This window comes from Cottoperca gobio, chromosome 19, assembly GCF_900634415.1.
Source record: "Cottoperca gobio chromosome 19, fCotGob3.1, whole genome shotgun sequence".
Lineage (NCBI taxonomy): Eukaryota > Metazoa > Chordata > Actinopteri > Perciformes > Bovichtidae > Cottoperca > Cottoperca gobio.
This window is the reverse complement of record NC_041373.1, coordinates 12,886,496-12,904,633: the sequence shown is the minus strand read 5'-3', so window position 1 is coordinate 12,904,633 and position 18,138 is coordinate 12,886,496. Positions and strand designations below refer to the sequence as shown.

The window sequence follows — 18,138 nt, the reverse complement described above, 5'->3', positions numbered from 1 at the left end:
TGAATTAAAAAATGTAGTTATATGCATATTCTTATGATATTAAAATATGACAATAGGCTATAATAATAGTGACTTCTGAACAGATACCAGAGAGCAAAACAACATGCCATCTGGTATAATATGTCACATGTTTGATGCTCAGACCTGCCCTCCACCTAAATAAAACCTCCACTAACTCACAGCTTCGGGATGCTGCACTTTTCCCGCCCACTGCATTTAATAGTATGATAATGAGAGCTGTGGATGAGGAGTAGGGGAGGGGGTGGCGTTAAGACATTTGACTCTACTTGGAGTTGGCAGATGAAGAATCTGTTTTCTTCTTCTGTTCTACTTGTACTTCAACTAGAGCTAGTTGGCAGGCTCTTTCCTCACAGAGCCTGCACGAGGATGGGTGCTCTGCCGGCGCAAAGGATATTATGGATGTGTGTTTTCATCTTGACTGGAATAACTGAAGTTTGCGGTAGGTGCAAGTTGTTGATTTCATATTTTTCCCGTGCAGCCAAGATTATGTTGTAGAGGAAAGCACATGAGATGTTAAGACTTTAAAATGATGTTCACAACTTGCTTCTACCGGGACAGAATATACCTGTCCTGGTAACATGTCCACTTTAAGGGGTCAGCGCTGTTTCTTTCTGAAATGTGCATGTTTTTTTTAATTTGGTTTCATTTGGCAAAAGTGTTACCAAATGCAGGTTTAATTATTTAATGTTCTTAAACAAACTCTGCACGTTTAACTTCTCTTTAGGCTTCATCTTTTTACTTAACATTCTGATGCAACATATAAAAGTTATTATTATTTATTGTTATAATTATTTTATATAGAAAATGGTACAAGAGAATTCACAACTATGTACAATAGGTAACCCCCATATAAGATGAACATCACCATTAAACTAACTCAGCTCTTGGTTACAGGTTCAAACGTCTGCACCTCCAGAGGGGCCAGCACATGCAAGCAATGTCTAGCTGTGCACCCCAGCTGCGCGTGGTGCTTCCAGGAGGTGGGTTCCTTTTCCACTTCACTTCATTCAGGCAATGAGCTTTCTGCCAGGCGGGCTGGTGCAGGGTGGTACAGATCATCAGCCACGTAATCCTTTAGTTTTTTTTTTTACTGAGAACATCAAATAGGTTCAGGTGAAAATTAATTCCTTTTGAGTTTCTAATCCTGACACTTTAGACACAGTGACTGAACTTATGTGACTGTAAGTGGATGTAGCCATATTTTCTGGTTCAAACTAATGAGTGCAGTGATTTAATATTGTAAAATGTTCTCAGGATGACGTCACTTTGACTATTGCTGAGACTTCTTTATGTTCAGAAGCACTGGCAGGAGATGTGTTTAATAGAAGCATAATGTTGGACTTCTTCATTACAGTTTATCCTTCAAATGAATCCAACATGCCCTTCCCTCTCTACACAGCTTTATTACAAATAAACCCATCTTAACACATTAAGGTACTTCTAAACCATTGACTGCTTTTTGGTATAAAATGTAAATGCCTCTTGTGTCAGGACTTTGGCCAGGGGGTTGCCAGTTCTTCCCGCTGTGATCTGAAGACTAACCTGATGGCAACGGGCTGCGCTCTTTCATCACTGGAGTCTCCAAACAGCAAACTGCAGGTGATCGAGGACCGGCCCCTCAGCAACAAGGCAGCGGGGGCCACGCAAGACGTCACCCAGATAAAACCCCAGAAACTACACATCACCCTCAGGCCAGGTAGGGTTCACCATCAGTGATGGGGATGACGTTTTAAACATCCTGAAGTAGAAAGATTGTGTTTTGATTAAGAGGGGAGTTAGTGCTATTTAATAGCCTGTGTCCCACTTCCCAGATGATGCTAAGCGCTTCACAGTGAAGGTGCGTCAGGTAGAGGACTACCCTGTGGATCTCTACTACCTCATGGATCTCTCCTACTCCATGAACGATGACCTCTTCCGCTTGAGGACGCTTGGCAAAGGCCTGGCCGAGGCCATGAACCGCACCACCAGCAACCTCCGCATGGGCTTTGGGGCTTTTGTGGACAAGCCGCTCTCACCTTACATGTACATCTCCCCCAAGCAGGCTGTGAAGAACCCCTGCTACAGGTGAAAGACAAGTTTGAAAAGGGCTTCATACAGTATTTGCACCCTTGTGAGTGTATTGTTCAAACATCTAGGACAAAAAGTACGTAAGTACCTAAACTGAATCCAGATCTCTCTGTAATGGAAAGTTTATTTTGGTGGCTGCATTCTAGCATTGTTTTACATTCCTAATAATTATCCACTGGTGTTGATTTCGGTGGTTGTTTATGTCTGCATGTGGAAAGTAGCTTCATTATGCAGATGATGTCATTTTAGTGAGGACACCTTTAAACACAGTGTTGCAAAGTAGAAACGCAAGCAGGCTCAGAGTCACAGCACTTGTTAAAGGCTTACAGTGGCTCCCTAGTGCTTGGTCAGCTTCTCTGAATCCGCTGCAGGTAATCTGCCGGAAGGGTTAAGAGCGTCCCAAAGCAAAGTGCCGTAACCCCAGCCAGAGGTTCCTCTGGGGTTGATTTGGTGCTTTAGGGTCCCATGGGGTCATTTGCTTTCCCGCTTTACACGCAGTCTGCCGAGGTTCAGCCTCCAGGAATGTTTGGATAAAAGATAAGACAACTGGAGAATTCAGTCCAGTAGTTTACAATACAGAGAGAAAGGCGGGTGCAGGAGAGACTTTTTAATCGAGTGTAAATCTTTGGAAAACAGCTGTTCTGAACAGTCAGATTCTCCGATGAACAGGAGAAATGGCTTTAAAGTCCGTAGGGAGAGTAACGTTGTTTTGCTGGCCACCTCTGTGGTCTACACTTAAATATCTCAACAGCTATAGGATGGATTGCCATGATTTGTGCAAACATTCATGGTCTCCAGAAAATGAACCCTAATCACTTTGCTGATCTTCTGACTTGTTTCCTCTAGCGCCACCATGAGGTCAGCATCTGACGTTTATAGTGGAATGCAAATGTAAATGTCCATGTGGCTCAGCTTTGCGTTTAGTTCGAATAAGCAAATGGCTAAATTAAAATGGTAAATGTGAACATTAAATCTAACATAATCATGTTAGCATGCTGACGTTAGCTAGTACAGCCTCAAAGAGCTGCCAGCATGTCCAGAACTCACATAGCATGTAACTTAAAAATAAATTCAGTTAGGTCTGATAATTAAAGTTATCATGACACAAAAACATTCAAATCAACTACAAAACTTGAAAATACATACTGCTAAACATATGAACGTAGATTTGTAGAACATCTTTATACATTTGCAAGCATATAAATGAACTTTACCTGATTATTTCGTATTTAACAGCTGGTTATTTCCCCCCTTAATAAAGCATATTATCAGTAATTGAACAACTTTTGAACATTTGTAGAGGCCACACATTTTTACAATGGTATATAAACAGATGAATGAAGAAGCTGACAGCAGCCCTGCTCCCTCTCCGTTTCATTGACAGCATTAACACCACCTGCCTGCCCCAGTTTGGCTACAAACACGTTCTGTCCCTGACGGAGGAGGTGAGCCGCTTCACCGAGGAAGTGAAGAAGCAGATGGTGTCCAGGAACCGAGACGCCCCAGAGGGAGGCTTTGATGCCATCATCCAGGCCGCCGTGTGCAAGGTGGAGAGGCTCACTCAATGTCTCACACGCATAACTCAGATTTTGTTTTACAGTCTTTGTCTCTTTGATGGGAACTAGGAGCAGATCGGTTGGCGTCCAGGTGCATCCCACCTTCTGATCTTCACCTCGGACGCTAAGACTCACGTGGCTCTGGACGGTCGTCTGGCTGGAATCGTGCAGCCCAACGACGGACGGTGCCACCTTAACTCTGACAAAATGTACAGCATGTCTACCACCATGGTTAGTGTTCACTGTAAGTGTGTGTTTGGTGTAGACAGAAAACAGTTTTGAAAGGGAAACAGAGACAATGAAACCCCTTTGTTTTTAAATAAGAACATTTCAGTGTTTATGTGCGCATGTGCTAACCGCACCGTCCGGTTTGACCTCACAGGATTACCCATCTCTAGCGCTGATCACAGAGAAGATGTCGGAGAACAACATCAATCTCATCTTTGCTGTCACCAACCCCGTGGTTCCTCTGTACCAGGTCAGAAGCCCATGCAGTTCACATTCCCTTCATGTTCTGTTCAAAAAAGTAATGGATGTAAAGGATGACAGAATCCCACTTGGTAATCATCTCCTCTTGAAGTCACTGTAGCAAAAGTCCTCCAAACCTCACTGGTTTTCAACTGAGATTCTTGGAACCTGCATTGGACGAATGGAAACTGAAAATGAATCACTGGTGTACACTGTTGAGACACAGCGAGATACAAACTCAGTTTTTCCCAAACGGGAAACATATCAAACTGTTATAGTTCATAAAGGAAAAGAGGGCAAGAATTTAAGAACATTGGGTGGGCATTAGTTTTAAAGTGTGACAGTAAAGGTTTGTTGCAACTCTCACAACTATGCCATGAAAACAAGCCAGCACGACCTAATGGTCAGAGCAACTGCTGTAAGTGTCCCGGGTTTGTACTTGTCCTGTCATTAACTGGCCCTTTAAACTGAGTAATGATGAACAAAATGTGGATATGTTTTGCTTTTCCCCCTAAAAATGCTTAATTGATACTCTATTAAATCTGTATCTTTTATCTGTGTGCATTTGTAACTAATTATGTAATATAAATGTAACAATTTTAACTAAAAAGAATGAAGAAAAAAAAATCTGTATTTGTTATTATTATTATTATTATTATTATTATTATTATTATTATTATTATTATTATTTTATCATCAGCAAAACATTTTTTTAATGAAAAATATTTTTGGGGGATATTTACTGTTTATGTGACGTGAACATGTTTTATGTTTAAAAACGCATTACATTACATTTTAACAATATTTTACAATATTTGGAAGCGTGTATTTAAAATATATTTGTAACTGATGAAACATCAGTGATTAATTATGGTTTATTAATAGTTTCCATGACTGTGTAGGATGACAACAGTCTTCTAGTCCTGTGTTTCTGTCTTGTAGAACTACAGTGAGCTGATTCCTGGCACCACAGTAGGAACACTGTCCAACGACTCGGGCAATGTTATTCAGCTCATTCTGAAGGCTTACGCTGTAAGACACACACACACACACACACACACACACACACACACACACACACACACACACACACACACACACACACACACACACACACACACACGACTTTAGACTAGACAGTATAGGGGATGACATGTGTTTGCTGACACACACCCACAGTGTCTGAGTCATGCACACGGTCGAGCCAAAGTCTTAGTAGAAATTCAACAGTGGCCGAGGTGTGAAGCTGACCAAATGTGGGAGACTCCTGGCTTTCATTGTTTATGTTGTATTTGGGTTTATTATGCAGAGAACAGGTACTTGAGGTACTGATGTGCATACAAGCTTGTGTGTTCATTTCTTCACACCCAAATGAAGGTATAGGCTTTCCTGTAATTAAAGCAGCACATTAAGTGTCATGCACACAGATTGGGACTTTTTTTTACAGATAGTAATATCTCAGCTTTGGATTTGTCTCGGCACGACCAAATTTGAAACCTAAAATGTGATTTTGGGCTCATGATGCAGGTCTATATACTCATCCTTCCATGTGTGTGTGTGTGTGTGTGTTTCCCGCTATTCTCCTTCATTGCTGTGGCCAGAAAATCCGTTCCAAGGTGGAGCTGGAGCTTCAAGATGTCCCGGAGGAGCTGTCCCTGTCCTTCAACGCCACCTGTCTGAATGGAGAGCTCATCCCTGGCCTCAAATCCTGCTCTGGACTCAAGATAGGAGACACGGTCAGTCCATGTCCCCCTCCCCCTTTTTTTTTTCCTTTCTTTTGACTTGTGACACCTTAAAATGAGGTAATGTCTACGCTTGACCCCTTCACACACACGTTATGGCATTACTGTGGAAACAAGTTGTAAGCAATTCAACCAAAGAGTGATTTTATTACCTTTGTGGATTCTTTCATTTGAAGGATTTTTAAGGGCCTAAAGAACTAAAAGATATGTAGTATTTCACCAGAAAAGGTTTGTGGATAATTTATGTCCCTTATTATGTTTGTCCAAGGACCCTAAAACCAGTGTTGCGATATAGTTTGAACTGGCTGTGAGAGAATTGTATCCATATTTACTCATGTTTATATGCTCTTACTCTTTATTTTTATCAGATTATCTTTCAAGAATTATTTGCAGAAGATAAGGAAAACATCCTTGATGACATTACCCAGTGAAGCTTCTTTGTTACAGGACATTTCTAGAAATGATGTCATCTGGATAAGGCATTAAAATGAAACATTATATTATAAAATTCCCTAATAATAAATTGGTTTGCATAAGAAAATAGATGCAATAATGGCATCCCACTGAGCAGATGCAGTGCTTGTTTTAAGACAATGAGTTTGAAGGGGTTAAATGGGTTGCTGCATTTACACAGTATTGTTACAGTTTTATCAACTGTCTTGCCAACTGTTTCACCCCCAGCCAATGTGTCCTATCTATAGCGGCCATAATCATACGATTGCAAAAATAACATATTAGTTAGTTTGTTCCATGAACTATTTTTCACCTTCTTCTTTCACCTCTTTCCATTTCCCTTCTGGCTGTAGGATTTCCCCCATTTCCTCGTGGTGTCAAAGATCAGTTGATGAAAGACGTGGATCAGCATCATCTGAGTTTGTCTTTCTCAAATGATGTCTTCTTGTCATTCCCTCCTTCTTCTGTCAAACTGTCTGCTTAAAGACTTCTGCTTTCATTTTTTTCTTTATGTTTTACAGCTTCTTTGGCTCTTTTCCTTCTTCTCTCTTCACTCCAGGTGACATTTTTTGGCCTCTACACATTTCTTCCTCTCTGCCTCAGCCCCTCTTATGTTTGCCATATATGGCCGTCTCTCCAGATGAAGTAACTGCCCATTTTTGGACATTCACCAGATTTTGCTGCAGCGCTGAATGAACAATTACTTTGACTCAATACATATGCAGGCCTTCCCTGTGTCAGGTCTTTGTGCTGTTTCCACCGGCAATGCTCACAATATGAGCAGCTATTAAATGAACATTAACTGAACCATTAAAGTGCTGTTACATGTTATGTAATCCACAGCAGGGTGATACAGAAGAATGATCTAAAATGTGGATGCAGAATCTTTGTCATAAAACATTTCAATAATACAAGGCTGTAAACATGATACTTATTTCACCCCATATTTGACACGTTACAATTCCAATTCCCTCCTTTCACCCAGGTGTCTTTCAGCGTGGAGGCCAGAGCTCGCGGCTGCCCCAAACAGAAGAAGAAAACCTTCATCATTAAGCCTGTGGGCTTCAAGGACTCCCTCTCTATCACCGTCAATTTTGAAGTGCGACTGCAAGTGCCAGACCAAGACCCAGCCAGATAGCCCCAAATGCAACCACGGCAACGGCACCTTCGAGTGTGGCATCTGCCTGTGCCACCCGGGTCGCTTAGGGCCGCACTGCGAGTGTGCAGAGGGTGACTATAACCCCACAGAGCAGGACCGCTGCAGCGGACCCGAAGGCTCTGGAGGACCTCATTCTGCCATCTGCAGCGGGCGAGGAGACTGTGTGTGCGGCCAGTGTGTGTGTCACAGCAGTGACTTTGGAAAAGTCTGGGGAAAGCTGTGTGAGTGTGATGACTTCAACTGCCTGCGCTACAAAGGGGAACTGTGCTCAGGTAGGAGCTAATGTTGCTTCTCTTGTAGTTAAGTGAAATTGAATCAACAACTAGGACTGCAACTAATGATAAGGAAATAATCATATCAAAAACACAGAGTCCAAGTGGACAAATGTCTTGTTTTACGGTCTAAAACCCAAATATACTCAGCTTTTAATTGTAGAAACCAGCAAGTTTTCATATTGGAGAAGTTGGAACAAGAAAGTTTGGTCGTTCTTTTCCTATGAAATGACTCTTAAATCAAGTTCAAAGAGCAAAAATGGCAAACATTAGGGGTTATGGCTTCTCAAATGTGATTATATGGGATTTGCTGCTTTTCTTAGTTTTATATAGTATATATATATATCTGTGCCGTAGACTGTTAGTTGGACAAAACACAAATTGGGAAACATAACGCAAAGATTTTACACATGATGCTGACTATTTTTCGGCCGAGTGCAGTGACTTCTTTGTAATTCCACACAAAGCCAACCTGCTGCTTGCTGTATGTTCATATTCAACAGACAGACACAAGGTAATGATCTTCGCATCTAACTCTTTGCAAATAGGCGGACAATTATAATACAATATAATACATTTCCTTTCACATTGTTCGTACATCACAAACTATCCAATAAGGATTCAATGTGAAGAAGGTTAAAATGGCCCACTGACTGTCATGAACATTGTGTGTGTCTGTGGTAGCGTTTTAGACAATGTGTGCAGCCTACGTTAGCCGTCGGGGTTGGTAGTCCCCTTCACCACACTGACTCGCCACCCACCTCATCTGGGAAGAATTACATACAATAACAACTCCGCCTGCTGCCCAGGACATGGGCTCCACTCACAATAAACACATGGTGTGTTGTGTGCACCGTGTGTGAGTGTAAGCTCAAGTTGTATGTTTGTATCAGCCAGGCCGAGCTTTTTTACAGAGGAGTTCAACAGGAGTCATGCACAAAAGAATCTTTTTCAAGTTTTAACGGTAAACTCTCTCAGAGGGGACTCTCACTTATCTGAAAGTGGAAATGAGTTTGTGTTTTATAATTGTTAAGAGCTTTAATTTAGAGCCTCATCATCCTCCTCCTCGTGGTTTAAAAGAGACAGTATGTCATAAAGAAGACATAACACATGATGTTACCCTAAGGATGTTTAGTAGTTAATCTTATGAACGACTAATCCGTCTGGGATTAGTAGGCGTTAGACCATACATAACCATGCTGTCAGTCTTTTTTTACTTGCTTTAATTACTGACAGTTAGAGGTTATATGTGTATTGCCATAAATCCCACCAATATTGTAGGTATATTGGATTGAAGGAATTTTGGTTCATCACTCAGAAATAGTCCTACATTTTGAGAAATACGCCTCTTTGCATTCGTACTTAGAGTTAGATGGGAAGATCAATTCACCCGTCTGTCAGTTAAAGATGAAGCTACAGAGAGCAGCCGGTTAGCATATCTTAGCATAAACGAGCACAAGACTGGAAGCGGGGACACAGCTTCGGTTTTCTCATCTAACTCTCAATAAGAAAAACTATACTTCCCTAAATGTCGAACTATTATTGTAAACATGGCGGGATTAAAATCTCAGAAGAAGACAGGAGACACAAACAATAGTGAGAGAGGCCAAAAAGAATAGGGATCATGAAGTCAACATTTACAGGCCAAGTGCTCCTTGAGGCAATTCCTCTCAGATAGAGATTAGATAGAAGTAATTAAACACATGAACTGGTTTTGAGATTGCTCAGGGGATATTGTAATTGAGCGTTATTAATTGCATAATGCCAAGTTTTGGCGCAGACTGCCTCGAGCTTCATTACATCATCCAATATCACATATCACTCAACCCCCCCCCCCCCTTTGCTGCTCTCACACAGAAATGTTTTGGCTGTATTCCCCAAAGCCCACAGATTAACATGAAAATACCTTTACGCTTACTCATTGTGGTGTAATGAGGCTAAAAATAAACCCATGTTTGGTCAAGTCGGAGAGCATTGGAATTGTTCTGTGTGTAAAACATGGACTGCTGTTGTCTTGAAATACCATTTTCAGTGCGAGGACCAAAGTCTCCGCTCGTCCGCCCCCCCCACAGAATGGTCTAATTAAAAGCCAGCGGTCCTGTGGTCAGGTGGTAATGACTGATCCAAGCTGCTTCCTGTCTCATTGTTTATCTGAGCATTGTTTTGCCACAGAATAGGCCACAATGATTTCTGCATTGTCACTCTCTTGCATGCACACATCACACATACATGGAAAACAACAAACCAATGCACTAAAATGCACCCACATGCACACCGACACTGAATCATGCAGCCCAAAATAAAAGCCTTCCAGACACGACAGACACACAATAAATTGTATTTTTAGGTCCCATGACTTACTCCTTCTGCTTTTCAGTGTTTCGGATCAAAATTAAAGAGCTTATAAGACTTATAGAGCTATGAAATGTCTTACCAAGACATAACATTGTTTTATATTGAAAAGTTTGTGACATTTGGAATGGATGTAAACTCATTGTTATTGTGTGGGTGAAAGGTACGGTGTAATGCTAGCTTGGTTTTAGAAAGGCCAGCGTCGTTGCTAAATAGAAAGGAACCATGTCATTGCTCAAATAAAGTTAAAAAACATTATTGCAACAGGAAAAAAAAAAAGAAAGAAAAAGTATGACACAGGCTTGTGGTAAATTCACTCATAAGCCCGTAACAAGCCACAGCCAGCCATTACAAACTCATACTGACCACCAAACATTGTTCAAACCCACAGAACTTTATTTAAAATTCTAGTGAAGTTCCCAGCATTTCCAAAGATGCCCCGTCTGTCAGGCTGAATTTTGGGGAAATATGTAATAAATGGTGCATAACATTTCCATTTTATGGAACGATGAAGCCATAATACATGGAACTCATTAGCCAAGCACTAAACGCTACATCTTTTTTCCTCCCTCTTTCCCAACTCCAACCACACCCTCATTTTCACACATATGTTCACTTAGACACATTGTCCACTTCCACTTCTGGGAATTGAAGGTATACCAGTAAACGATGTTATAGTAGCTCCTCCATCCTTTCTTCCCTCACAGGCCATGGCGTCTGTAACTGTGGCTTCTGCCAGTGTGCACCAGACTGGCAGGGGGAGAACTGTAACTGCTCCAGACGTACTGACACCTGTATGTCCAACCTGGGCTTGTTGTGCAGCGGGAGGGGCCAGTGTGTGTGCGGGGCCTGTGAGTGCACCCAGCCCGGTGCCTACGGAGCCACGTGTGACAAGTGCCCCACGTGCCCTGACGCCTGCACCATGAAGAAGTGGGTCTGCACACAAAGTTTTTATAATCGGTGTTCAGAAAAGCTGTTTGAAATGAGCTGATGGCCTTATTTGTGTTTTTCTCCTTAAAGGGAGTGTGTGGAGTGTAAACACTTCAAGAGGGGCAAGCTGTTTGATGACAACACCTGCTCTCAAATCTGCAAGGATGAGATTGTGCTTGTGGATGAAATAGGTGAGAAAAACAACACACGTTCTAATCAGCACTGTTTATAAAGGATGTGTAAGTACTAACTACTGGAATTATTAATGGTTAATAAAGGATTTACTAATGATTTATAAATTCCTTAAGGAGACTTTAATGAGACCTCTTATATATATATATATATATATATATATATATATATATATATATATATATATATATATATATATATATATATATATATATTCTTATATGGTAATAATGTGATTATAAATGGTTGCTAAATAATTTAAATAAGCCATCCTGTGTGACGTTACAATAGATATTAAGTTTTTAATAAGGGTCATATGTTTTTCCATCCAGTCTGAAGTCGTACATGTTTGTTTGCTAATGTTAGCTAACTTTAGCCACCATAAGCTACAGATCATAACAAACCAGGTAAGACCTTAGAAGCAAAACCCCTGAGTGTATAGAATTAAGCAACAGTGCGTCTTATAGCTTTTAAGGTTAAACTTTTAATTTGCACTGTAAGAGGAAGCATGTGTGGTTTCTTATTTTATAAATCACATCTCTCGCTTTAAAGTTAGTCATCAGGCTGGTGGAGGATGAACACCAGCCAGAGAGGTTTTTCACAAACAAGCAGCTCAGAGGTTGTTCTTATTTGTGGCTTATAACTGATCTATGAAGCAGAAGTAAATTATTTCTACACCTTTTATAAAGGGTGCCTTGTTACAAAGTGAATCACCCAAAAATGCCTCTTAAATGATCATGTGAATGAAAAATGTGTGAATTCAAAAGTGAGTGATTATAAAGTTAATCAAAGTTTCTCCATGGACTTCAAGACAAGATTTTAACGACAAAAATCCTTTTGGTATCTGTCACAGCAAAAAAAAAGCATCCGATGTATTGACTAATTGTTGAACCGTTTTCTCTTAAATCTTCATGCAGTGCTCCATGATACGAATGCTGTGAACTGCACCTACAAAGATGAGGATGATTGCGTGGAGCGTTTCCAGTACTATGAGGACGCCAGTGGAAAGTCCATCTTGTTTGTCGTCAAAGACCCAGGTAAGAGAGAAACGTACTACATGCATACCTGACCTCAAAAACAAATATTTAATGCTGCACTAATCAATATTGTTGATTGGCACTTAGTGACAAACCCCCTAGCACCAACAAAAGCTCAGATAAACACATTGGACAATACCTGAACAACACCAAATGTCAAAGAGTAAGCAACTAGCTTGCGAACACAATGGAACACTTAGCAGATAAAGAGCCAGGAGCCCTCAGGAGTTGGTGAGGACCAAACCAAGAGCTAAAAGAGAGAGATTATTGGACTCATTGGACATTCACTATGCAAATGTGTCTGCCACCGTGCACGATCCCCCAGGAAAATGAAGGCTCCATTTACGGCATAATGTTTCCACTTTGAATTTATGTGTTGAAGAGATGAGGTAAGCCACGATGACAAATAGAAACTACTGAACGGATAAAGCATCAAATCTATAACCACAAATGTATCACCATTCAGATAAACAAACAAACTTCCTGGCCTTGTGAAATCAGAGGGTTTTTTTCAAATACAAGTTGTCACTTCTCTGCTGCATGCCCTTCATGTGCTTTTTAAGTGGCCAAATTGAAAGAGTGTGCGGTGGTAAAACAGCCTTTAATGACCACCAGTGCCCGCAAAGAAAGTCTGCCCCAGGGTCTGCCTTTAATGAATGTGTGTGTTCAATTTAAACGCAACTGGGTAGCAGAGAAGTAAACCTAAATTTGCCTTGAACACTGTGCACCCCGTTGAGTCAAAGAGGGTCGTAAACATCTGCCCAGCTCCTCTTGGAACCCGCTGACTCTACATATCCTCCAGAGGAAAGCATGTGGATGAGAGAGAGGAGACTGAGTGAGCAAAATAAATGAATAGAGAACATTTAAAAAAAAAAAAAAGGATACATGGAGTTATAAAGGTGAAAGAGGAGCGAAGAGGGGAAGATGGGAAACAGACGCTTCAAAGTTGACGAAGCATTTTTTAAATGTATTTAGAAGTTAATAAATAATGTAGCAGAAATAAGATAGAAGCACACTTTAAAGTCATAATAGAGTCGTCGATTAAAAGTGTCCGTTAAAGAGCAGGAAATAGAGGGAAGTAATGCGGAGAGAGGAAGGGAAGTAAAGCTTTGATGTCGGCTGTAAAGGTTCACCCTGGTTGCCCAATCTATGTTACCCAACACAACTATGCACATACATATGTGCTGTAGGAATCCCACACACACACACACACACACACACACAGACAAATGGTGAGATATACAGACATACATCCAGCCTAACAGACAAACAAGTGCACCCACATATGGACCAGATGGCTTTCATCACTGGTGGCTAGAAGTGTAAAGGTAAGACATTTTTGCCAACAATGAGGAAAGTGAATTGTTGCCAGACTTCAGTGAATGCTTCAATGTGACCAACACAAATTAAAAACAATTCTCTATGAGATTAATATTCATTACTAAGTCTGAAACAATCAAAATAAAAACGGCTACGGTAAATACTTAATATATACGGATCAGATGACTACTTGTATGTGAAAGACGTCACTTGCAGTGACAAACCCACGGAGAATTACCCCCCCCCCTCTCAGCTGTACAGAGCTTAAGAGCAACTGTCAGCTAATTGTTTTGGTTTTCTGGCCCACAACTTAACTGTTTTGGTTCACTCTCTCTGCTTTCAGCCACAGCAGGCAGCTGATTTTTGTGAGGGGGGGGGGGGGGGGGGGAAACACATTATAGGCACAGCAGATGGGCAAAGTTGGTGATTAGCTGGTGAACATTGTGGAGCAGCTAGTTTATCAGAAAAAGAACCAAATATTTCCCTCAAGAGATAGGTGGCGGCCAAAAATAGAGCTAAAAGGAGAGTGAATATTGGACTTGGAGACGACTCCAAATTAATCCAAATGGCAACTGTTTGCCAACAAATTTGAGATATCCACTTAAAGGTGATAATATGTCAGTGTTGTGTTAACAGCTTGTTTCCACTGCCCCCAAGTGGCCAGAAAACAACTGAGTCCTGTGACAACTGAGTCCCACCCCTTAAACCAGTAATAAGAGCTCAGACAAAACCTGTAATCTGTAATCATACAAATGGCCCATAATAAAATGCTGACTGAGCCTTCATGTTAGAGAGAGAACCGTCAGTCATCTATTGCACGGCCTTCATGAAACTCTTCAAATCAAATTCCTCCTGAATTTTGCCAGACCACAATGAGGGAAGGGAGATTTGTGGCCTGACTGTGTGAGTTTACTATTTTCCACTTCAGCCCATCCTCCTCTCTGCTCTTTGGTGTTTTAAAAGTCCCATTGCCTTCTGCTCACCACTGTTATGCAGCCCCTGCATGTACTTTTGCATAACTTCACAGATAATGACTTTAAGAAAGCATTCAAGGAAGGAATGACATCACCGGCTTTGATCCCATATAGAGCTGCAACGATGAGTCGACTTATCAGTAAATCGATTGAAAGATAATCGCCAGCTATTTTGATAATCTGGCAGAAAATGCTGAAAACCTCTCAAACATGCAGATGTCCTGCTTTTATCTGTTTTATATCATAATAAACCCAATATATTTGGGTTTTGGACTCACAAAAACAGACTTAAAGACATCACCTTGGACTTTGAGAAACTGGGATGGACATTTTTCACTATTGTCTGACATTTCTTTAACAAACTATTAGTCTATTAATCGAGAAACTTATTGGCAGATTAATCAATAATGAAAATAATCGTTAGTTGCAAACCTAATTCCATACGCCTACCAGCGTGACAGGTGTCAATATGACTATTTTCTGGATTCAAAAGCACACTTTATACACAGTTATAGCATTTAGCAGAGGAGTGAGTTGCAGCACAAGCAACATCAAATCAGGACAATCAAGACAGGAGAGAAAGAGCATTATGAAATCAGACTTCCTCTTGCCTGCCTCGTTTATCTTCTCCCGTGTGCCCTTCACTCCGTATCATTTTATCTCTTCTTCCTTCCTTCCAGACTGCCCTAAGGGTCCAGACATTTTAGTGGTGCTTCTGTCGGTGGCAGGAGCCATCTTGTTCCTCGGCTTGGCGGCTTTGCTTATCTGGAAACTCCTGGTCACCATTCACGACAGACGGGAGTTTGCGAAATTTGAAGAAGAACGCGCTCGTGCCAAGTGGGACACGGTCAGTGAATTTAGTACGAGGTGGCATGTGCGTTTAAATGCACTGATTAGCTGTTTAATCTAACACTAAGATAGAAATCAAGTTACAGTCAACGTTCAATTAGTTGTAATTGAAAAAAGATATACTGGGATTTTTATTCGAGGCAGCTGTGCCACTAAATCCCCCTTCCTTTGACTAATTTCTTAAACATGGCATTGCACACACACACACACACACACACACACACACACACGCAAAAGGCCACACACGCAGTCACTCGCACTCGTTTTCTGAAGATCTTTTTTGCCATGCTGTTATTCCCAGCAGAACAAAAGGAAGCCAAAGGAAGGGCTGGGTTTGAATTAGGTAACGCTAATTATCCTTTACTGGTAACACCAACAGGGCCTCAAAAACACACCCAAATCCCATAGCCCTGAAACCGCAAAGAAACACAGTATAGTTTTAAGATGCTCACTGAGTATTGGAAATTAAAACACCATCCATTCTAACTGTTGTTTCTCACATGGGTGTCATGTATAGGTAATGAAATGGAGTTGCGATCATAACTTTTAACTTTTATTTTCTATTACGCAATTTCCTAGTGTGAAGGAAAGCATCTCTAATTTATTTTGTGTGCGTGAAACTCACCTTAACTTATGTCTCTTTGTGCGTATTTGAAACAGGGACACAATCCTCTCTACAAAGGAGCCACATCTACCTTCACAAATATCACATACAGAGGAAAAGACTGATGCTACTGAACTGAGCGAGGATGAAGAACAATGGACTTTTACCATCTTTTTTTGGGAAGGCACCAAATCATGTGCAGGCCTCTACTGTCACAAGACAATAATTAATAATTATTTGTGTTTGTAAATATGTAGAAATGATTCTGAGGACACATTCTGTCAGGGACTTGTCATAAACACCCATCTATACCACATTGATAAATAAGATGTTGCTTTGATTTTGTGAGGCTGACAAAGAACTCTTGTGTTGTGCAGGTTTACCCAAATCACAAAAATATATTTAAATACTTGCCCCTATCTAGCCATGTACAGTAAATTGCTTTTTATTTTTTATTTGCCATATATTGAGATATATATACGGAGCCCCCAAAGTTTGGAAAGATTTAAAAAACAAACTCTAATGTCTTTTTTCAATCGCCAATATTCTGGTTAACTCACAGATGCTGCCGTGGACGGTTTTCCTTTTTTAGAATTTTTTTTTTTACATCTGATGGAAAATATTAACAAAAAGAAAGTATTGGTAACAAGATCTGGTTCAGAGGCAGATGAATCCAAGACTATCCAAATGACTAGACACCACTGAGGCTAAGTGGGAAAATACTTACACTTTTTCTAAGTGATGTGGGTGAACTAATCTTTGAAGTAAAACAATGCTGGGATTTCCTTTTTGTGGTACTTCAGAGGGACTATGGCAACATTAAAACTGTCTTTAATTCAGTCAAGTGCCATGATGGAGATGTGATGGGGTTTGGAGTCAACTGTTAATTTACTGAAAACGGGTGAAGTTTCTTGTGTGGACTCTGAAAGATAAGTGTTGTCTCCCATGTGTATAGTTTTTCCTACCTAAAATACAAATATGTCATATTTTATGTCATTCTTTCGAATGAGGTGAACTTTACAACCACATAAAGTGTCCAGTTTTGAGACGAGACAACGGCAAGGCTAAAACATCATTTGAAATGAGGACGTTTATTCAGTTAGATAATAAAAAATCTAAAATATCTCGAGACGTTTTATTCCCAATGAATGACATTTTAGGGAGTATTGTTATTGTTCACATAATAATAAAATGTGACACTATTATGCACTGTCAATATTTCATGTACATTTTTCTGCCTGTTGGTGATTTGTTCAACAGTCAGCATACTCAGGATGCACTATAATAATAATAAAAATAAAAATAAAATAAAAATAATTTATCTATGAGCAGAATGTGGGGTTTTGCGTAGATGTTTTTATTAATTACCAAATGAAATTATTCCAAATTACACATTAAATTATAGGGATTTACAAAAGACAAAGCTAGATTTTAAACACTTGTTTAAAATTATTACAGTTACATATTTATATATAAATTATTGTGCTGCTTCCCCAATACACTCACCTGAGTGTGAGGGCTTTTTGTCTGCAATACTGTGCTTCCACCTCCTGGACTTAAACTGCAAGTATAGCTCCCTGATGCTAATCCAATCCAGTATAGGCAACAAGCTGAACTATGTCAAATCATTCATACCTCGTACACGGAGCAGTATACTTGCAGATTAAGGCTATTGAGTCCAAGCAAACAAAAAGCCTTGTATCCTCACAAAGTAATGATGTTATCGGTGGTGTGCCATGTGCGTAAAATGGCACAGGCAGCAGAAATGTAGGGAAAAAGCTTGACATTTAGATGTCGTCCTGTGGGCGGAGGAAGGTTATAACATACAGCTACATTTTTCATCAAGGAGTGGCTGCTTCCTCTTATTTGGCATGATTTGTCTTGTGATAAGACAAAAGTTATTTTAAAAAGGATATTAATTCATCAAGTTTTACCAAACAGGAAGGCACCTTATAATAAGGTTACAAAACACATGGTTAAGCAATTAATAACTAATGACTAATTATGGTTTTAATGCTTGAATTAATAGCAAACAAAATGAATTCCTGATACATAGACTAGCCTATAAATTCATGCATTAAATCCTTACAGTCTATGATTAAATAACGAATTCTGCATTAGTAATGATTAAGGCTTTAGTCA

At 40.2% G+C, this 18,138-nt stretch overlaps 1 protein-coding gene across 1 annotated transcript; it reads left to right on the top strand.

Annotated features, from left to right (window-relative positions):
• The first annotated feature begins 353 nt into the window (after window positions 1-353).
• LOC115024258 (integrin beta-3-like) lies at window positions 354-16,560 on the top strand. Its single transcript, XM_029455687.1, is given in 16 exon segments — window positions 354-460; window positions 916-1,001; window positions 1,513-1,717; window positions 1,833-2,085; window positions 3,473-3,635; window positions 3,714-3,875; window positions 4,027-4,122; window positions 5,055-5,144; window positions 5,714-5,848; window positions 7,293-7,406; window positions 7,408-7,738; window positions 10,798-11,020; window positions 11,111-11,211; window positions 12,130-12,249; window positions 15,224-15,390; window positions 16,053-16,560. Coding segments are annotated over 16 exon segments (2,388 nt in total). The 5' UTR covers window positions 354-387; the 3' UTR covers window positions 16,122-16,560.
• The last annotated feature ends 1,578 nt before the right edge of the window (window positions 16,561-18,138 follow it).